The sequence below is a fragment of the Macaca thibetana genome, chromosome 1 (genome assembly GCF_024542745.1).
Source record: "Macaca thibetana thibetana isolate TM-01 chromosome 1, ASM2454274v1, whole genome shotgun sequence".
In the NCBI taxonomy this organism is placed as follows: Eukaryota; Metazoa; Chordata; class Mammalia; order Primates; family Cercopithecidae; genus Macaca; species Macaca thibetana.
This window is the reverse complement of record NC_065578.1, coordinates 214,674,524-214,697,069: the sequence shown is the minus strand read 5'-3', so window position 1 is coordinate 214,697,069 and position 22,546 is coordinate 214,674,524. Positions and strand designations below refer to the sequence as shown.

Below are 22,546 nucleotides of genomic sequence, written 5' to 3'. Positions count from 1 at the left end.
GTTGATGGGTGCAGCAAACCACCATGGCATGTGTTTACCTATGTAATAAGCCCGCACATTCTGCACATGTATCCCAGAACTTAAAGTATAATAAAAAATAAAATTAAAAAAAAAAAAAGGTGGGGGGGAGGTGCTGAAAGGAAAAATGCAGCAAAGTAGGGAAGGTAGGAATTGTAAATCAAAGTAGCAGTCAACATTTTAAGAAAGGACTGAGGCTTTGTCCATGCAGCAGATTCTCCTCTCATTTACTTGAACAAATAAATGTCCTTTCCGTTTTATCTTTCTCCACAATCCTCTTTTTTGTGCTTCTCTTTCAATTACATTCTTTCAGTTACTTATGAACACTTGTTGTTCAATGATTAGTACTGCTGAACTCCTCAAATCTCCTGGTTACGCATATAATATTCACAATTTAACACAATCTTATCCCACTGGGTTTGATCATTGCCAAGACCCACCCCTCTTCAGCAATTCTCAGAAGTACTTTATCCTAAGCTGTTTATTGAGGGTAGAAGTGAACCAAATGCCAAAATGCTCTGGCATGTAAAATAGCAAGGATACAATCTCATAGATTAAATAAGTCTCATATAAAATATTCTAGGATATTTGCAATTTATCGACTGAATAAAAATATCCAGTATACCAAAGAGAAAGTGAGGCAGGAAACTTTCAAGACACAAAAAGCAAAAAATGTATGTTGGACTGTTACATATGGTATTCCCCATTTTGTTAAAGAGTTGAAGACTAAACCACGGTTTCAAAATCAGTTGAAATAAATGCTTGCAGTTTCCTTTTCATTGCCAAGTTCTTAAACTATGAGAAAAGATCCAACTATGATTTTTTTTTTTAATTAGCAAGTTTTAAAGAGTCATAGTTTAGAGGATTATAAACTCTGCTTGAATCACTTTCAGGATTAACCAATGATTCAATTTAAAACATCTCTTAAAGGTAAAATAAACTATTTGTGGTATTTGGAAAGCAGCCACATTTGAAGAAACATGTAACACTGAACAAAGTTACAATTATTAGCAGTTTCATAAAAGTCTTTTTTATTTAAAAAAGAATAAATTGCTACAAATATAAAATTCATGGAAGCAGAGTGATCTTCACTTTAGAATTTCCTGATTTGTTTTAAATTGGTAAAAGTAATTTTTCTTCCAAGGAAATGAAAAAAGAAGTAAATTGTTTTAATTGAATATAATCAAACACAGTTACTATGTAAAAAAGTGGAAGAATCAAGGCAAGATTAAATTATCCTAGTTAAGTAAAAAAATAAACACCAGCAAAATTGAGTATGTATCTATTTATATTTCCATAAAAGTTCTATAACATAAAAGGGGTCTAGCTTCATCAAGGATATGCAATCCAGTTAGGACCTATGATTCTAGAAGAAAAGAAAAATTCACTCTGTAAGGACAGCAAGTCAATATAGGCATCTTACAGTCACCTTTCTTAAATCACTAAGACTTAATGAAGAGCAAAAGTAACTATTCAATGAGATTCTTATCTGTTTCTGATACCATGCAATCACCAAAGCCAAAGTTCCAAAGAAAAAGAATGAACAAAAAAGGCCGGGCGCAGTGGCTCACGCCTGTAATCCCAGCACTTTGGGAGTCCGAGGTGGGCGGATCACTTGAGGGCAGGAGTTCCAAACCAGCCTGACCAACATGCTGAAATTCTGTCTCTATTAAAAATACAAAAATTAGCTGGCTGTGGTAGTGCACACCTGTAGCCCCAGCTACTCGGGAGGCTGAGGCACAAGAATTGCTTGAACCTGGGAGGTGGAAGTTGCAGTGAGCTGAGATCGTGCCATTGCACTCTAGCCTAAGCGACAGAGTGAGACTCCATTTAAAAAAAAAAAAAGAATGGTCAAAAAAGCTCCATGTTTGTAAGTATGCAAACAGACAGATCCACAACAGGATAAAAATCTAACAAACCTGCTGCTTATGGGAAACTTATGTCTAATAGATTTTATCTCTTTTCAGAATATGCTCTTGTCAGGAGTAGTGTTTGTCACACAGTAGATGCTCAACAGAATAAGCAATAAGAAAACAAATAAATGAAGAAAGAGTCTGCTATAGGATGGTGTCAAAAGACGTGAAGTAAAGCTCCCTCTCAGTTCTAATATTTCATGATCTAAACTGAAAACATTACCTATTTTGAATCAGAAACTAGAGTTCAGTTGCTCTGGTTCAAAAGTGTTTCAGAATATTAACTCACCAAATTTAGACTATGGAACCACAGAAAATTATCAAAGATAAAACTCCAATATACAGATAGCTTGTTAAGCCCATCATTCGACAGTGAGACCACAAAACGATTACACTCAAACTCCGTGTAACCGCTGGGCTGACACACTCCACCTTTCTGTAAGGCAAATGCAACGCATGCTTCAAGGTAGCTTTGAGCCCACCTGGGAAGCTTGCAGGTAGGTAGTCATTTTGGCAATTTAGGATTATCTAATCATCCACTCAGGTGTTACTAAACCTTGGTTTTGGTTTGGTTTGGTTTTGACTCAGCCAGTCCCATACCAAATAGCAGCAAGCAACCCCACAAATAATTTTTTTCGAAAGAGCCCTGGGCTGGCAGTCCCCTCTCCTCAACACAAGACCTTGCTTCCTCCTCCATTCCTGTGTCCATCTGGCTTCATCTTGTCTGAGCTTTCCCTTTTTAGCCCCACACTTATCCCCTGGGTCTGACAGTGCTACTTATATAATCTGCCTTTCAGAAACAGCCGATTCCAGCCACCCAGGGTAACTGCCCAGTTAGCTACAGTCCTGCTCCAGATCCCGCAGTCCACAGGGCCGGCCCAGAGCCACACCTGAATGAGGCTCTCACAGTGGGAAGCTGTACAGATACACATGGCATATCAGTGTGAAAGGGAAAGGGCAGTTCTCCAAATTACCATCTTCCATAGCAAACGTTGTGTGAGTGCTTGTGCTTGGAAACACCTTGTGGATGTGGCGATCAATGTAATCAAGGAGCTTCTTGAAGCAAAGCCAGCAACACCATGTTAAGCCTGCAACGTTCCATGATCCAGATGAAAGAGCAGCTGAGGCAGAAAGATGACGTAAAGATCCCGAGTGTTCTGGGGTGAAAAGCGTGCACTTACATGCACTAATGAGCATGTAATATTTAAGAACCTTAGCGCAGCAATCGGGGCCAAAAGGACTGAGAAAGTCCCTTAACAATCTCAGCCAAGTGTTTAAGCAAAAGAGTTGGTCTAATGTATATGCATGAGCTTCATCTTGAAATGTGGAGTGGCTAAGAAATGTCTTATAATTTCTAAATTACTCCAGTTACTATTAATTTTAAGCATTAGTAGGCATCACTAATAAGTGTTACTATGCCGTTTTTACAAAGAAAGTCTAGAAGGCTGACTACAACATTTCTTTGTTCCTCAATTCTGGGAAGTTCCTGCTGTCGTCTTTTAAAGCCAACTATGCAGAGCATGGCCAACGATCCACTCCAAAATCACAAGCTGGATTAAAGCCCCAGAAAAGTACCCTTGGAATCATTTCTCTTTTTTGAAAAGTACCATGAAACTTCTCCAAGGTACTATGAGCTACAGAAAAGAATTTAAGCAGTTCCATCTTCATTACCATGTGAAGGTATTTTGATCATTAAGCAAGAAAAAGAGGTTACTGTTACTCTTAGCTCCCTTATGGCATAAAGAGGCCAAGTGAAAGGCGAAAGGTCATAAACAATATGAAGACTTCAAGTCAACGTAAAAAATATATCCAGTGTCATTGACAGTTGTTAAGTATATTCTCCAAAACGTCCTTGAGTCCTAAGAAACCAGAAACCACCAGAAACATATGGGTGGCCTGGTCTCCAAGTCATGCCTGATCTCCTCCCTGTCAACTGTACAAGCCATTCTTTCTTTCTTTTTTTTTTTTTTTTGGAGACAGGGTCTTCCTCTGTTGCCCAGGCTGGAGTGCAATGGCACAATCTTGGCTCACTGCAACCTCTGCCTCCCAGGTTCAAGCAATTCTCCTGCCTCAGCCTCCCAGGTAACTGGGATTACAGGTGTGCACCACCATGTCCAGCTATTTTTGCATTTTTAGTAGAGATGGGGTTTCACCATGTTGGCCAGGCTGGTCTCGAACTCCTGACCTCAAGTGATCCACCTGCCTCAGCCTCCCAAAGTGCTGGGATTACAGGTGTGAGCCACCATGCCTGGCCATCAAACCATTCTTGTGTCAAGAATATGTATTCAAAATAGTAAATGCTAAAGGATGCAACAAAGGAGCTGAAAGCTGCTGTCACAATACCACATTTACAAGGAAACTTTTGATTTATCATATTTAAGGTATCATTTTTAAACATTCTATGTTAAAGTCATCCAGGTAATATGATAACAGCTTACGGAGGGGTCAGGCTTCTAACTATACATAAAACTAGAAATCCAAACCCAAAAGGTGCTGGACACTCTTCAAAGTTAGCATAGGACTCAATATTCAGCACTCTGCATTAGTAAGTTTAAAGAAACTGAACACCAGCTTAGGCCAAGAGAACGATACAGAAAAAGAATTCATTGACAATAAAAGCAGAAACCATTCAGTGTTAATAGGTTTAATATCCTTTCCGATATTAATGCAGAACATGAGACAATGATATTCTGCTGACAAGGCAGAAAATTGAACTAAGTAGATTGACATTTACTTCAAGAGGCTACGAGCTTAAATTTAGGATAGAGACAAAGGAATACATAACTGATCAAGAATCTTAATTTCTGAATGACTGCCAGGCTTAGAAGTAACCAAAACATTACAGCTTCCTTTAAAAATATTTTTTCATAATCTAGAAGGATAATATAAAAGGCAACATAATAACCTGTTATTTGTTGGTTATGGTTTTTTCTTTTTTAATTTCTAAATTTTTTGTAGAGACAGGGTTTCACTATGTTGCTCAGACTGGTCTCCAATTCCTGGCCTGACGATCCTCCTGCATCAGGCTACCAAAATGCTGGGATTACAGGCATAAACCACTGTGCCTGGCTTATTAGTTTTGCTAGACTACCTAGTTTTAAGCTCTGGCTCTTTTTATGTGCAACTTTTAATATGCTTTCTTCTTTCTAAAATTAATTTTTAAACTATATTCTCCTTGCAAAATTAGTTACCAATATTTTTAAAGGCCTATTTGACACCCTTTCAACTTCATTGCCTTTGTCCACCTCTCTAGTGGTAATCTCTATTAAATATTTGGTGCTTACTCTTTCAAATATTTTTCTGTGCATATCTATGAACCTTGAAGGGGAAAAATGTAGTATAGTTGTATATGGACTTAAAAAATACAAAAGGTTTCATACTGGATGTATCTTTAGCCATTTTGTTTTGTTTTCCTGCAACAATGTATTTTGGAGATGGTACAACATTAATATACATAGAACTACTTCCGTTTTTCATACTATGCACAAAATGTCATAGTTTATCTAAACCATGTTTAGTTACTCTCCTTTGAACGATATTTAAGTTGTTCATATAATTATAAACAATGCTGCAAAAAGCATTCCCTATACATACCCCATTATGCATGTACATGAGTTTTTTTTCTTGAGGGTAGACTTTGAAAAGTGAAATGCACAATTTGAATATTAATGGACAGTACTAATTTACTTCCAAAGTATTTCCACCAATTTATGAACCCACCAGCAGAATATCAAAATACTTGCTTACTCATAACCTCACCAACTCTTGAAATTATCAATCTTGTTCTATTTTGTCAGTCTAATGGATTGGTTTTTTATTTTTTGATTGTATTTCCTCAAATACTAACAGAATAAATACATTCTGATATGCTGACACCTTCCTCTTTTGTTGCTCACTGATTTCTATTCTTTACCTACTTTGCAACTAGGCAGCTTGTCCTTTTTGTTTGTTTCAAAGGAAATTTATTCTATCGGTCTTTTGTCATGTATAGTTCAAATATTTTTTTCTCAGCCTTTTAACTGAATATGTAATGTTTTATTGTAAGGGAATTTATTTTTTAATAGAAACAAATGTATCTTTTTTCCCTTATGATTTCCACTTTTCATGTCATCCTTAGTACTATAACCCACAACTATAAGATATTTTTTATATTTATTTCTAATGCTTTTATAGTCTGAATTATATCTGAACCTTCAAAACCACCGTGAATTTATTTTTGTAAGGTACAGTCTGTTCTTGTTTTTCAAATATAAACAGGCAAATTTTTAACTTCTCTGAACCCCAATTTCCCTACCTTTAAAACGAGGGTAATAATATCTACCTCATGAATGCTTTAAGATTTTTAAAAATTATGTTCTTAAATTGCCTAGCACAGTCCTTGACATACAATAAATGTTTACTACATTTGTTAGTTGTATCTGAAAATAGTTAATACATATTTAATAGTTATATTGAGCATATATGAATAAATTAACAACATATTTAATACTTAAAATACTTAACAAAAACAGAACCAAGCAGTATAGATCATAAAAACTACTGGTCGGGTCAGGCGTGGTGGCTCACACCTGTAATTCCAGCACTTTGGGAGGTCGAGGCAGACGAATCACGAGGTCAAGAGAGCGAGACCATCCTGGCCAACATGGTGAAACCCTGTCTTTACTAAAAATACAAAAATCAGCCAGGCATGGTGGTGGGTGCCTATAGTCTCAGCTACTTGGGAGGCTGAGGCAGGAAAATCACTTGAACCCAAGAAACAGGTTGCAGACAGCCAAGATTGCACCACTGTGCTCCAGCCTGGCAACAGAGAGAGACTGTCTCAAAAAAAACAAAAACCAAACGAACAAACAAACAAACAAAAAAGCTACCAGCCAGTCCACACTGGAAATTCTGTTCATATAACAATCAGTAGGTTAGGTCAGGTGTGGTGGCTTATGCCTGTAATCCCAATATTTTGGGAAATTGAGGTGGGAGGATCACTTGAAGCCAGGAGTTCAAGAACAGCCTGGGCAACATAGTGAGACTCCATCTCTACCAAAAAAAAAAAAAAATTTAATTAGCTGGGTGTGGCGGCACATGTCTGCAGTTACCCAGGAGGCCAAGGCGGGAGGATCACTTGAGCACAGAAGTTCAAAGTTGCAGTGAGCTATGATCGTGCCATTATATTCCAGCCGTGGCAACAGAGTGAGACCCCAACTCAAAATCAACAGCAACCTGCCCCCAACCCCAGGGGGTTAGCCATGTGTGGAAACCACAGCTACAAGACATATTGATCATTCTTGGGAGTATGGAAGGTACAGAATGGTTTTAATATTTATTGAGCACTTACTATATGTCAGGAAGTGTTTTAAGCACTACATAGGTTTTCTCTAGTGACCCCTCAAGGTAACTCTATGAGTTAGGTACTTACGTCACCATTTTAAAAATGAGAAAATTGAGGCACAAAAAGGCTAAGTAACTTTTGCAAGGTTCCATGGTGAGCTGGCAGTAGAATCAGAACATGAACCCAAGCAGTCAGTTTCAAAAGCAGTACTTCTGGTCACAGGCTAACCTGCCTTAGTAAAAATCCCAAAAAGATCTTAAATCTCAAGAAGCAGGTATTATTCCTCCAAACAGAAGACTCCAGGCTCAGAGAAGAAAAGTAATTTGTTGAAGGTCAGGACATGGAGCAAAATCGGTCTGACCTTAATGACCACAGTCATGCCACCTCTCCACAGCAGTTCCAGCAGGAGGATCTCTGACTGTGGAGTAGTCAATGCCAAAATGCCTTGTCACATGAACAGCGAACATTTACTGGGTGCCTACTGCCAGCCAGACACTCTGCTAGGAACAAAGGCTATGGAAATAAACAAAACACAATTGCTGCCTCCAGGTGTACACAATATATTGTAAAATCACAGAAGAAAGGAACCTAAGTCAGTTGAGGACAAAATGGGGCAGGGCTGGTGAGAGACTTCTTCTAAAAGGAAGTGATCTGGGGTTATTTAAGTGGGCGGAGCAGACAGAGAGAGGTGACATTGAGCACACAGAAAAGTAGGGGGCATAGAAGAACATACACTATAAACTGCCACTGGGTTCCACATTACATAATAATTCTCAATTTCTACTGAATACAATTTTCACAGGAAAAGGTTCCCTCTGGAATAGTGAAAACAGAACAAAACAGATGTACATAGAGAATTGTTTCACTCAGTTTAGATGAAAACTTTGACAACACAAAAGGTCATCTGTAACTTGTTCTCAGTTAACCCTCAAATGTCAATAGTGGGACACAGTGGGTCCTCATAATATTCCTTACAACAGACACACGAGAAAGACGTGGTAATAACTCATTCCATCTGAAGTACAGCAGAAAAATTCAAGATATGGCAAAACCAAAGGAATTTCTATTACACTCACTTTTGTTAAGAATAGTATTCAATTTGTAATTATAGATTCACAGAACCGGACAGAATTGTAAAGACTGTCTAGTTCAATTCTCTCACTTGAAGATGGACTGAAACCAAGAGATACTATTATCTGTTCAAAGTGACAGGGTTTCTGTTCAAAGCGACATGGTGACAAGGCAGAACCTACCCATTTGTCTTCAAGGAAGCTACAATGAAGGAACCTTTTAAAATCCATTGTATTTGAAGATTAACAATAATCACATGTGATTTAGCATAGGGCTAAAATAACACAATGCTCCTTTAAAGGCAGAATTTTCCATATTGCCAAAGACTCCGTATGTAGAAGCATACTTACTTCATCAGTCTTTCAATGGTCTGCATGTGAACGTTATTATGGGTCTGGGAAAGAACAGCTTCGTGCTGAGCACATTTCAAACAAAGACCAGCAACCCGGTTGGAAGTATTAGCAGCGAGAAGAAACTCTTTATGCTTTAGTTGCTCTTTAAGATCTTCACAAGTTCTCTGATATTCAGCTAAGTCTTTCCTAAAAAGAGGGGGAAAAAATTCTAGAAAATGGCCAGGTAAAATTACGTGACTTTAAAATGAATCATCATAATGTTAACTACTACTATCATTTATGGGCATTCACCTGATGCTTTAGTTTACATCCAATACCTTATTAATTTTTACCATGACCCTGAAACTTTTGGTGTGGTGATTGTAATTGACACGTTGAATATGACGAGATTTGAATATATTAAATAATTAGCTCAGGTTCTTGTAAGATTTTAATATTAGATTAAAGTCTGCCCAATACTGGCTCTCTTGTTCCAGGATCCAACCTCCATTAATGCTATATTAACCACAAAACAAAAATAAAACTCCAAATATAAATCCCAAATAGTTTTTCTTAAAAAAGAGGTGGGGTAATACAAGACAACATACTTGAGGTGACGAAAATAACCTCTTTCAAGCATTAACCTCTTAAAATTTTTAGAGTACCTTAAAAGTTCACATAAAAAAACATGGATTTTTATCCTTGACTAGTTTATTACTGCCCATTTTTCTTCAGAAGGAAAACATTAGATAGATAATTATCTAACAACAAACTTCTACAAAGATCTGTTTCAAAAGAAAGTAAGTTACAGAAGGAAGTTACATAGAACTTGCCAGTCATAAGATTTCAGGGGTAGTAGCTATTAGCTAGAAACACAGGCTGCTAAAGAAAGGGCTGGGGGTGGTGGGGAGGTGTGAGTGTGGGTGTGGGTGCAGTTTTTGTTTGTTTTTACTTTATCAGCTCACCTCTGGATGAGGTTTTCTTCAAGGTGACTTTTTAAGGATTAAATGACTGGTGCATGGGTTGTATTTTCCTACCTTATCCTAGTAAAGCTGCGCTAAAGTCAACTTGGTGACTGAGCTTCCTTGCCTAGGTGGCTCTTGTACCATTGTTGTTTTTTTATTATCATTATTTTTATTTAAAAAAAAACAAAACAAAACTTTCAAGCTGAAAAATGAGACTACTGAAGGCAGGAACTTTATCTCCATCTCTGTCTACTCCCTACTGTCATTGTCAGAGTCTCCATGCTCAGGGGCTATGGCCATCATAACTGGCTCCCTGTCACAGAGAAGAAGTCAACAGCCTGGCTGTCAGACAATTGTTGAGATTTCGGGGGTTGTCAAGCAACCCAGGAGAGGCAGAAAAGACCCACAGGCAATCTAAGGGTTAAAAAAAAAAGCTAATCTAATGGCATTCCAAAGTTGAGGGGAAAAAAGGAGCCGCTTCTACCCTATCCCCAAAATAATAACACCAACGTGGTAAGTTTTCTTTTTCAATACCATGTAGAGAATGTCTGACTTTCAAAGGCTTTATAAAAAGAACTTGGGAAGCACATTCCAAACTCAAAGGGTCCCCATTACTAATTTCGGTCAGGTCCAAACTCAAAACACTCAAGTAGATTTGGTTACTGGCAATGGCAAAAGAGAAAGTTGAAAAGAAGACTGATTTTATTTAAGAAAATGCCTCTTTAAAGAATCTTAAATTATAGTAAAAGAAAATGAAGAAACAGAAGGATTCAGAGAACAAAGTCTAGTTCATTGCAAGTCGGTATTTTAATGTAATTAAAGATGAAATATCTGGATTCTGAATGAGACAAAATAAGTCACATTCCCCTAAGTACAATGATCTAGAAACATATCACTTTAAAAACTGAAGAATCAAGTCATAAAAAAATCAAAATAAAATAAAGTAGGACAAAAAGCAAGAAAGCAAAAATTAGAGTAATTTTTAAATGTTATGTTTCTTTGTAAAAACAAAAAGTCGAAATCTCTAGAGAAATCCTAAAACTAATCAGGGTAATCTATGAAAAACATAAGAATATTTAAAAAATAAACAAGCATGTTCAATGAAAGCTATGAGTTCTGGCTTTTTTTTTTTTTTTTTTTTTAGATGGAGTATCCCTCTGTTACCCAGGCTGGAGTGCAGTGGCGTGGTCTTAGCTGACTGCAACCTCCACCTCCTGGGTTCATGTGATCCTGCCTCAGCCTGCTGAGTAGCTGGGACTACAGGTGTGTGCCACCACACCCAGCTAATTTTTATATTTTTAGTAGAGACAGGGTTTCACCATGCCGGCCAGGCTGGTCTCGAACTCTTGACCTCAAATGATCCACCCGCCTTGGCTTCCCAAAGTGCTGGGATTACATGCATGAGCCACTGCAACCGGCTGAGTTCTGGCTCTTAGTATTACTCTAGTTATGTCTCTAGATAGATATGGCCTGGAAGATTTTAAAATTTATTTCAAATTGGACTTATTAAAATAAAATGATAAACAGTATTTGAAAGTTTATTTGATTTAAAAATACTTCATTATCACTATTTAAAAATAATCTTTAACAACAAAAACATTAATTCCTGCTGTCTTTTTCTACTCATTATATGTAAATCACTAATGGTTAATCTATAATATATAGGTCTTACTGGGATCTCTAATAAATAGATTCTATAAAAACTATGTGAAGATTCATCATATACACTCAAATTCATGACGCATACAAATACTCAAACTATTATATTATCATTACAATTTTAAAATTAGATGAAGACTATCTACAGAGAAAAATACTAATAATTTGAAAACTAAAGTGCTTTCTTTTCATTATTATTTTACTTGAATATCATAATTTCTATAAGAGCAGTTAGTGAGTTAGTGATTCTTTTTTTTTTTTTTTTGATACGGAGTCTCACTGTGTCACCAGGCTGGAATGCAGTGGCACGGTCTCAGCTCACTGCAACCTCCTGGTTCAAGTGATCCCGGGTTTAAGCAATTCTCCTGCCTCAGCCTCCCAGGTAGCTGGGACTACAGGTGTGTGCCACCACGCCCAGATAATTTTTGTATTTTTAGTAGAGACAAGGTTTCACCATGTTAGCCAGGATGGTCTCAATCTCTTGACCTCATGATTCGTCTGCCTCGGCCTCCCAAAGTGCTGGGATTACAGGCGTGAGCCACCACGCCCAGCCACGATTCTTATTTTTATGAGAAAACACAAGTATTTTACAACTGATGAAGAAATAGGAATGTGATTTGAAAAATAACTCAATTTTAGGCCATTTTATCCTTTAATAATCTGAGGAAAGTTTTTAAATTATATACAAAATGTCAGCAAGTAAGTTTGATAATGACTAAAACTAGAAGTTCAGCAAACATTCAAATATATTTTAAGATCATTATGCTTTTGGTATGACTATAAATGGAAGATTTCACTTTACCTCAAAAACTTCAGTTGGGATTCCTGAATTTCGTATTTTTCCTCATAAGTAAGTTTTAGCTTCTCCTATAGAAAAGAAAAATAAAAGTATATTTTTCTCCATGTCCTATGTTTTATAAGTAAACTTTAATTTTTTTTTTTTGAGATGGAGTTTCACTCTGTTGCTCAGGCTGGAGTGCAGTGGTGCAATCTCGGCTCACTGCAAGCTCTGCCGCCCGGGTTCATGCCATTCTCCTGCCTCAGCCTCCCCAGTAGCTGGGACTACAGGTGCCCGCCACCGCACCCGGCTAATTCTTTTGTATCTTTTTTTTTTTTTTTTTTTTTTTTTTGAGACGGAGTCTCGCTCTGTCGCCCAGGCTGGAGTGTAGTGGCCGGATCTCAGCTCACTGCAAGCTCCGCCTCCTGGGTTCACGCCATTCTCCTGCCTCAGCCTCCCGAGTAGCTGGGACTACAGGCGCCCGCTACCTCGCCCGGCTAGTTTTTTGTATTTTTAGTAGAGACGGGGTTTCACCGTGTTAGCCAGGATGGTCTCGATCTCCTGACCTCGTGATCCACCCGTCTCGGCCTCCCAAAGTGCTGGGATTACAGGCTCTTTTGTATCTTTAGTAGAGACAGGGTTTCACCGTGTTAGCCAGGATGGCCTCGATCTCCTGACCTCATGATCTGCCAGCCTCGGCCTCCCAAAGTGCTGGGATTACAGGTATGAGCCACTGTGCCCACCCATAAACTTTAATTTTTAATATTAAGTTCAATTTTTCCTTTTTACCCAAGGTGGGGGAAACATGTCTTCCTAGAAAATATTTTCCTAGTCCACCCCAAATTTTCTATTTTTATTGTGTGAATGCCTGCAAAGAACTGCTGAGTCATAAAATTGATTTTCTTTTTCTTTCAAAATTGCATATATCAGGTCTTATCCCTAAAAGTGTGACTCTGGGAAAAAAACAGTTGTAACCCATAAGGTCCATTAGGGCAAAGATCAGATCTTATTAGACTCCTTCATTGTGGCTGTTGAATATTTGACATACAATAAATATGTGCTAGATGAATGATCAAAAGTAAAGTTTTAAATCACATGATGATAGACTAACTCCTACAAGCCTCTTGGTATCCGGTTATTCTTTCATTCAACAAATATTTATTGTGTATCTAAGATGACGGTGGCTTGGACTTCAAGGAACTTATAAAATATCCCAGAAAGGAATAGAAAAATGAAGAATTTCAATTACAGTTGACCCTTAGATAACATGGAGGTTAGGGGCATTGACCCCTGTACAGTTGGAAATCCATGTATAATTTCTTTTTTTTTTTTTTTTTTTTGAGACAGAGTCTCACTCTGTCGCCAAGGCTGGAGTGCAGTGGCATAATCTCGGCTCACTGCAACCTCCACATGCTGGATTGAAGCTATTCTTGTGCCTCAGCCACCCAAGTAGCTGGGATTCCAGGTGTATGCCACCATGCCTGGCTAATTTTTGTATTTTTAGTAGAGATGGGGTTTCACCATGTTGGCCAGGCTGGTCTCAAACTCGTGGGCTCAAGTGATCTGCCCGCCTCAGCTTCCCAAAGTGCTGGGGTTACAGGCATGAGACCCTGAGCCTGGCCCCATGTATAACTTTGACTCCCCCAAAACTTAATTACTAATAGCCTACTATTGACTAGAAGACTTACCAATAATATAAACACACATATTTTGTATGCTATGTGTATTATATACTGTATTATTACAAGAAAGTAATCTAGAGAAAAGATAACGTTATTAGGAAAATCAGAAGGCAAAGAAAGTGGTATTTTCTTCATTAAGTGGAGGTGGATCATCATAAAGGCCTTCACCCTACCATCTTCACAGAGTAGGCCGAGTTGGAGGAGGAAAAGGACGGGGTGGTCTCGTCTTCTCGGGGATGGAGGAGTTGGGAGGGAAGGCAGGAGAGGCAGGTGAACTTAATTTTATGGAAACACGTGGTAATTTCTGTCTCACTTTGTTATGCTCTTTCTTTTTCTCTAAAATTGTTTCTACACAATATCAACCCTTCTTCCATTTGCTTTAGTTCCAGTGCCTATATCATAGAAGGGTCCATGTCATAAAAGAAGTCAAAAGCAGTCTTGAATAATCAGAACCCTTCTGCCAGATTATCTCATGTCAATTTGCTTTCTGGCACTGCTTCTTCTATGTCTTCTTCCTCATTTTCTGGCACTGGTTCAGAAGCACTCATCTCCATCAAGTCATCTTCTGTTAATTCCTTTGTGTGGTGTCTATTAGCTCTCAAATTTCTCCAAGATCCCTATCTTGAAACCCTTCACTCCCAACCTTTTCCACCACATCCACAATCTCTTTCATGATTTTCTTGACCGACTGCTGTAAATCTTGTAAAGTCATGCACCACATTTGGACAAAGTTTTCTCCAGCAGGAATTCATTGTTATGGGTTTGATGACTTTCGTGGCTTTTTCTATAACAATGATGGCATTTTCAATGCTGTAATTCTCTCACACTTTCATGATGTTCTTGCTACTGGGGTTCCCTTCCATTGCGTTGAAAATCCTTTCCATAGAGTATCCGTGTGTAATGAGCCTTAAAGATACTTATGACTCCCTGGATCTTGAGGCTGAATTAGAGACACCGTGTTTGCAGGCAAGGAGACCACTTTGATGCCTTTAGTGTTGAACTCGTGGGGTTCTGGGTGGCCAGAGTCATTGTACAATATCAAGAAACTTTAAAAGGCAGTCTCTTACTGGCAAGGTACTTCCTAACTTCAGGGACAAAGTATCAATGGAACCAGTGTAGAAAAAGGTTTCTTATTGTCCAGGCCTTCTTGTGGCACAACCAAAAGACTAACAGTTGGTGTTTATCTTTTCCCTTCAAGTCTCATGAGTTAGCAGCTCTGTAGATAAGGGCAGTCCTGATCATAAACCTGAGTACATTTTATAAAACAATAGAGTTAGCTTATCCCTTCCTGCATCAAATCCTGGTGCTCACTTCTCTTCCATACTAATAAAAGTCCTTTGTGACATTTTTTTCCCCCTCAGAATAGAGCACTTACATCTGCATTAAAAACCTATTCAGGTAGATATCATTTCTCCTAAATAATTTTCTTCCTTTTTTTTTTTTTTTTTTTTTTGAGACAGAGTCTCACTCTGTCACCCAAGCTCGAATGCATTGGTGCGATCCTGGCTCACTGCAACCTCCACCTCCTGGGTTCAAGTGATTCTCGTGCCTCAGCCTCCCGAGAAGCTGGGATTACAGGCACATGATACCATGCCTAGCTAATTTTTGTATTTTCAGTAGGGACAGGGTTTCTCCATGTTGGCCAGGCTGGTCTTGAACTCCTGACCTCAGGTGATCCACCCACCTCAGCCTCCCAAAGTGCTGGAATTACAAGTGTGAGCCACCACACCCAGCCTCTCCTAAATAATTTTCATAATGGCATCTTGAAACTTGTCTGCTGCCTCTTGGTCAACAGAAGCTGCTTCTCTTGTTATCTTGACATTTTTAAAGCCAAATCTCTTTCTAAAATTATCAAACCATCCTTTGCTGGTGTTAAATTCTCCAGCTTTACATCCTTTACTTTCCTTATTTTTTTAAGTTGTCATAAAATGACTTCTTTTTTCTTCTCAAATTATATTAGAGTCTACAGGTATGCTTTTCTTCAGAAATCCTGTACCCACATAAAACTTGCATTTTCCATGACAGATAAAAAGGCATTGGGCAAAAGTATAAAGTTTTTGTACGTGTTGGCACGGCTGCAGTGATGGTTTCACAAATTTTCTTTTCTTTTTGTACAATGGTCCTCATATTGGATTAGTTTATCTAGAAATGGGGCAACCACAGCTGCTGACTTCAATCTATGGAACGTATCAAGCAATGTAACTTTTTCCTGTAATGTCATGACATTGCTTCTTGGGAGCGCTTCCAGCATCACTAGTGGCACTTTGCATGGGCCTCATGGTGTTATTCAAGGTTTACAGTATCACACTAAACATGATGAAAACTACACGAGAACTGCCAAGAGATCACTTTTTACTGTAATATGCAATTTACTGAAGAGACAAACTGTTTACACAGAGATAACTAGTGTCACATGGTATTTTAAGCAGACAATTGAAACACCTGAACTCACCACAATAGCAATAGGAGATGGTTATGAAATTATTATAGTAGTACAGTATGTGCTACATTTAACTTTATGCTGTTATAATTTAATACTGCATCTTTATGTTTTTTTGCATTCCTCCTGACTGAGAATGACTCCATGTACAGTCTGTAAGTGATAGTGTTCATAGGTTTTGATAAATTTTAACTTTCTATAATAGATTTGTATATTTTATGGTAGTAGATGATAAAATAGACTATTAGCTACATATATTTTATTCATTTATGACATGCCTTTTTCTTAATTTTTTCATATTTCTAGGCTACATGGTTCATCTGCAAGTTTTTTCAAACTGCCACAAATCTCAAAAAAATTTCTGATATATTTCTTGAAAAAAATACACATATAAGTGAACCCACACAATACAAACCCATATTATTCAAGGGTCAACTGTTCATAAATTGCTCTAGTGAAGTATATGGAAATTGAAAAATTTAGAGAGGCAGGAACTCCTAATTCAGCCAAAGAGAAGTAAAGAAGGCCTCACAGAGGAAATGTTAAGTCGTGAAGGATAATTTCCAGTAGAGCAGAAGGCACAGAGGCTGAAGGAACCATGCTATATGTTTGAACAGTAAGTCGATCAGTATCACTAGAATGTAAAATGCGAGGTGGAGGGGTGGTTGGAGATGGGTAAAGTAGGTAAAGGTGGGCCACAAGAAGAATAAAAATATCAAGACTTTTATTTGGTACACATGTCTCCTGTACTTTCCCCCTAGAAGAAACACTGGAGGGCCACTGAAAACTTTTTATCAGAATTGAGTCTTAAATCATAATTGAAGTGTGAAGAAAGGGAAACCAGTAATTACAAATACATAGGTAAGAGATAAGCACATGAACAAAAGCAATCAAGCAGTAGGAATTAAAAAGAAAGGATTTAGTACAGAGATATTTAAGAGAAAAACTGACAGAATTTTATGACAGAATAGATATAGGGGAGAAAAATACACCAAAAACAATCCCGGGTTTCTGAAGTGAGCAATCAAGTGAATACTGGTACTAAAGATTTTTTTTCAGACCAATAACAAAAAAAGCAAAAGGGAATCATAAAAAATAATTAATTCATGGCTGGGCACAGTGGCTCATGCCTGTAATCCCAGCACTTTGGCAGGCCGAGGTGGGTGGATCATGAGGTCAAGAGTTCAAGACCAGCCTGGCCAACACAGTGAAACCCCATCTCTACTAAAAAAAAAACAAAAATTAGCTGGGTGTGGTGGCAAGCGCCTGTAGTCCCAGCTACTCAGGAGGCTAAGACAGGAGAATTGCTTGAACCTGGGAGGCGGAGGTTGCTATGAGCCAAGACCATGCCATTGCACCCCAGCCTGGGCAACAGAGTGAGACTCCGTCTCAAATAATAATAATAATAATAATTCAAAGAAGACAGAAAAAGAGGTAAAGAGGAATAAATAAGAGATGGGTAAAGAAGAAGCCAAATAGCAAGATGGTGTATTTAAACTGAGTTGTATAAATAATCACAATAAATGTCAGTGGTGTAGATACCCAAATTAAAAAGCAAATATGGCCAGGCACAGTGACTCACACCTGTAATCCCAGCACTGTGGGAGACCGAGGCAAGTGGATCACCTGAGGTTAGGAGTTTGAGACCAGCCTGACCAATATGATGAAACCCCGTCTCTACTAAAAATACAAAAATTAGCCAAGCATGGTAGCATGTGCCTATAATTCCAGCTAACTGGGAGGCTAGACAGGAGAATCGCTTGAACCCGGAGGCAGAGGTTGCAGTGAGCCAAGATTGTGCCGCTGCACTCCAGCCTGGGCAACAAAAGTGAAACTCTGCCTCAGGAAAAAAAAAAAAAAAAAAAAAAAAAAAAGCAAATATTGTCAGATTGGATAAAAAAGCAAAACCCCACTATATGCTTTCTATAAAAACCCAATTCAAATATAAAGATACAAATAAGTTAAAAGTGAAAGGAGGGAAAAGATATACCATGCTAACACTAGTCAAAAGAAAGTGACATTCAATCAAAATATAAAACTCATGTGTTTTCTCTATACTGGCAATGAGGGGTTAGAAAATAAAAATTTGGAAAATATGTATCATTTATGATAGCATAAAAAATAAAAAGGAATAATTCTAATTAAAGATGTATGAAACCTTTACTCAGAAGACTATGAAAGGTTATTGACAAAAATTAAAGATGACTCAAATAAGTGGAGTGATATGCAGTTTACAAGGATTAGATAATATCATAAAACGTTAATTCTCAAATGACCTATAATTTATAATTTAAAGTCATCTCAATCAAAATCCCAAAATGACTTTTGGAACTTCACAATTCTGAACTGTATTTGGAAATACTAAAGGCCAAAGGATAAAGAACAATGTTGGAAGACTTGGTCTGCCAGAGATCAGGCTAACAATCAAGATAGTATAGTATTAGCACAATGAACTAAAACACAGTCCAGTAACAGACCCAAATATATATGGACAACTTATTTATGAGAAAGGTACTATCGTAAAGGCAAAGGACTACCTTTCCAAGAAATGGCACTTGGACGTATAAATACATAGGAAAAGAACAAACTATGACCCCATATACAAAAATAAATTCCAGGTAGGTTGCAGATCTAAATGCAAAAAGTGGAACCGTAGGCCGGGCGCAGTGGCTCACACCTGTCATCCCAGCACTGTGGGAGGCTGAGGAGGGTGGGTCACCTGAGGTCAGGAGTTCAAGACCAGCCCGGCCAACACGGTGAAACCCAGTCTCCACTGAAAATGCAAAGTTAGCTGGGCATGGTGGCGTGTGCCTGTAATCCCAGCTACATGGGACGCTGAGGCAGGAAAATCGTTTGAATCCGGGAGGCGGAGGTTGCAGTGAGCTGAGATCGTGCCATTGCACTCCAGCCTGGGCAAAAAGAGCGAAACTTCATCTCAAAAAATAAAAATAAAAAAAAAGGCAGGGGAGGGTACGGTGGCTCATGCCTGTAATCCCAGCACTTTGGGAGGCCAAGGCAGGTGGATTGCCTAAGGTCAGGAGTTCGAGACCAGTCTGGCCAACATGGTGAAACTCCATCTCTACTAAAAATACAAAAAACATTAGCTGGGCTTGGTGGCATGTGCCTGTAATGCTAGCTACTCGGGAGGCTGAGACAGAGGAATTGCCTGAACCAGGAAGGTGGAGGTTGCAGTGAGCCGAAATCGCACCACTGCACTCCAGCCTGGGCAACAGAGTGAGACTCTGTCTTAAAAAAAAAAAAAAAAAAAAAAAAACTGTAATTTCCAGAAGATTATGTAGGAGAATATCTTCATGACTGTGGTTGGAAAAATAACTTTTTAAAAGGACGTAGAAAACAACTACATAATCAAGGAAAACAAACTGAAGTTCTAGCCATCAAAGCAAGCAACATGCAAACTATCAAGAGAGTTACGAGCGAAGCCACAGAGTGGGAATATATATTTATAATACATATACTGACAAAGGGCTTGCATCAAGAATATATAAAGAACTCCCTAAATAAATATGTCAGATACCTCAATAAAAAATAATAAGGATATCTGAATAGGTGGCTCACAAAAGAGGCATCAAATGGACAATAAATATATGAAACGATACTCAATCACACTAGTAGTTAGGGGAATGCAAATGAAAATCACAAGACAGCACTCTAAGTTCACCAGAAAAATCGACAATACTATATGGTCGGTAAGGACATGGAGCAAACGTATCACTCATATACTACTGGTAGAAGTGTAAACTGATAAAACCCCCTTGGAAGGTTGTCATTACCTACTCAAGTTGAACACAGACATATCCTGAGACCAAAAATTCCACTCCAACATACATATGCAGCCTAAATTTGTGTAACACACACCAGTAGATGAAAGAATGTTCATAGCGACACTGCTCACAATAGCTGCAAACCGGAAACAACACAAATGTTCCCTGACAGTGGATGGATAAAGTCATATGTTCATATAGCAGACCCACCAAAGAAAATGAACAAAGTTCAGCCAATGCGACAACATGGATGAATCTAACAAATATAATGGTGGACAGAAGAAGCCAGATACAAAAGAATACATACTCTACAATTCCACTTACATAACATTGAAAAAAGAGAACTTAAAATGTTTAAGGATGCATACTTGGGTATTTTTCAGAAAATTCAGGATAGTGATTAGCTTTAAAGGCACGAAGGAGCAGTAACCAGCAGGAAGCATAAAGTGGTGATAATCACATAGGTGTTCATTTACAGATAAATCATTGAGCTGTAAATTTTTGTTTTGTGTACTTTACTGAATGTTATGTTAAATTGTGTCATTAGAAAATATAAAGGAGGAGGGTATAGTCAACCAATGTCAACGTTACACAGAGCGGCTACAAGGTTTATAGCAATGAGAACTGATAGCTGGAAGAAGAGCAGTTGGGGTGGACTATAGGGGGCGAAACTCAACTGAAGCATACTGAAACAAGAATGGGAGGGAAAGAAGTGGAGACATAAACATAGACAACTGCTTTGAAACATTTTGGTATGAAAAGGAGAACAAAGATGAAAGGTGATAGTTGGAAGTGAATGTAGGGTCAGGAGAATATATTTTGGGTTTGTTTGCTTTATGGGAGCTATTAAAGAACGCACTCTGCTAAGAATAAAGCATTGGCCAGGCGTGGTGGCTCAAACCTGCAATCCCAGCAGTTTGCAAGGCTGAGGACGGTGGATCACTTGAGGCCGGGAGTTTGAGACTAGATTGGGCAGCATGGCGAAACCCCATCTCTGCCAAAAATACAAAAATTAGCCAGGTGTGGTAGCGCACGACTGTAGTCTCAGCTACTCGGGTGGCTGAGGCAGGAGAATTGCTTGAACCCAGGAGACGGAGGTTGCAGTGAGCTGAGATTGCACCACTGCACTCCAGCCTGGATGACAGAGCTAGACCCCGTCTCAAAACACTAAATTAAATAAAAAGAATAAACCACTGAGAGGGAAAAGATACAAGAGAAAGAAAAGTGCAAGGATGAAACCCTTGAAAAAAGTGAAAAACCTCTGTGACGTAGAGCACACAAATGCAGAAATGGACCTTTGTCACAAACAGAGAAAATAGATGAGTCTCCAACAATCATAAACACAGTGCTAGGGGGAGGCATGAAAGAGAAAGGAATTCTAATGCAGAAAAGGGAAGAGAGAAGGCACGCTATTCCGGAAAGCAGAATGTGGGAGGGCATTTCAACTACACCCTGAAGGCTGGAAACATTTCAATAGGTAGAGAGTAAGAAGGGAACATTTTGGGGAGGGAGGGCTGCATAAACCAAAGCCAGTTCTTCAAAGAGAAATGAAAGTGGATTATAAATTTATGAAGTAGCAACTGGAGAGTGGTCTGCATGCCTACAGATAAGATTTGTAACAGGAGAAGAGTGAGGCTGGGCGCAGTGGCTCACGCCTGTAATCCCAGCACTTTGGGAGGTCAAGGTGGGTGGATTACGAGGTCAGGAGTTCAAGACCAGCCTGGCCAACATATTGAAACCCTGTCTCTTTCCTAAAAATACAAAAATTAGCCGGGCATGGTGGAGCACGCCTGTAGTCCCAGCTACTTTGGAGGCTAAGGCAGAAGAATTGCTTGAACCCGGGAGGCGGAGGTTGTGGTGAGCTGAGATGGCACCACTGCACTCCAGCCTGGGTGACAGAGCAAGACTCCATCTCAAAAAGAAACAAAAAACAAAAGACAGGAGAAGAGTATGAAACTAGTCTCGAACGTTAGTTTGACAGAAATTGTGGATGACTTGAGACATTGGTCTTTATCCTACGGGCATTAAATAGCTACTGTAAATTACTCAGGGAAGGAAAAAAAGATATAATTTACTTAGTCTTTCCAATTTTCTTTTTTGAAGAAGGGTACTCTTTCCCAAGTAGAATGAAGCTTGGATTAGGGACTAAGACAGGGGAGGGTGACTGGACAGAAAGAACCTTTAGAAAACTAGTAACATCTGTGGATGATAACGAGAACCTGAACTATGATTCACTGTATCTTCCTCTGGAACATTCCATTTACAGTGCTAATCTCACACTTTCATCATTGTTGATCAACTCTGACATGTCACATTTAATGCAAAGAAAACTTCAGGTTACCAAAAGAAGAATAAAGTTCTGTTAAATACATCAAAGGATTGAAAAGTATTATTTGGTCTTAAAATAGAATTGTTTTTGACACCTTGGGAAATTAGGACATTCAAAAGCAGCTGTGTGTACAGGGGAATTTACAAAGTCACAGTATGCCTAGGAAAGATACACACTCAGAAACATTCTGAGAAGACCGTAAGCTTTCACCTATGGCTGATCCCTAGGCTCAGAGCAAGCCTGGTTAAATGGGA

The 22,546-nt window shown here is 38.6% G+C and overlaps 1 protein-coding gene across 11 annotated transcripts in view; it reads right to left on the bottom strand.

Annotated features, from left to right (window-relative positions):
- Nucleotides 1–22,546, bottom strand: part of SDCCAG8 (SHH signaling and ciliogenesis regulator SDCCAG8) — a 248,663-nt gene that overhangs the window by 190,071 nt on the left and 36,046 nt on the right. For 10 of the 11 annotated variants that reach the window (XR_007721686.1, XR_007721687.1, XM_050771396.1 and 7 more), the window contains exons 7-8: nt 12,084–12,148; nt 8,676–8,864 (exon numbers count right to left, since the gene is read on the bottom strand). Coding sequence is in view for 8 of the 11 variants with exons in the window: in XM_050771396.1 (XP_050627353.1) it covers nt 8,676–8,864; nt 12,084–12,148 (254 nt within the window). In the remaining 3 variants the exon portion in view is untranslated. Of the gene's footprint in view, nt 1–8,675; nt 8,865–12,083; nt 12,149–22,546 lie in introns of those variants that run through there. The other variant, XM_050771444.1, reaches the window with a different exon arrangement.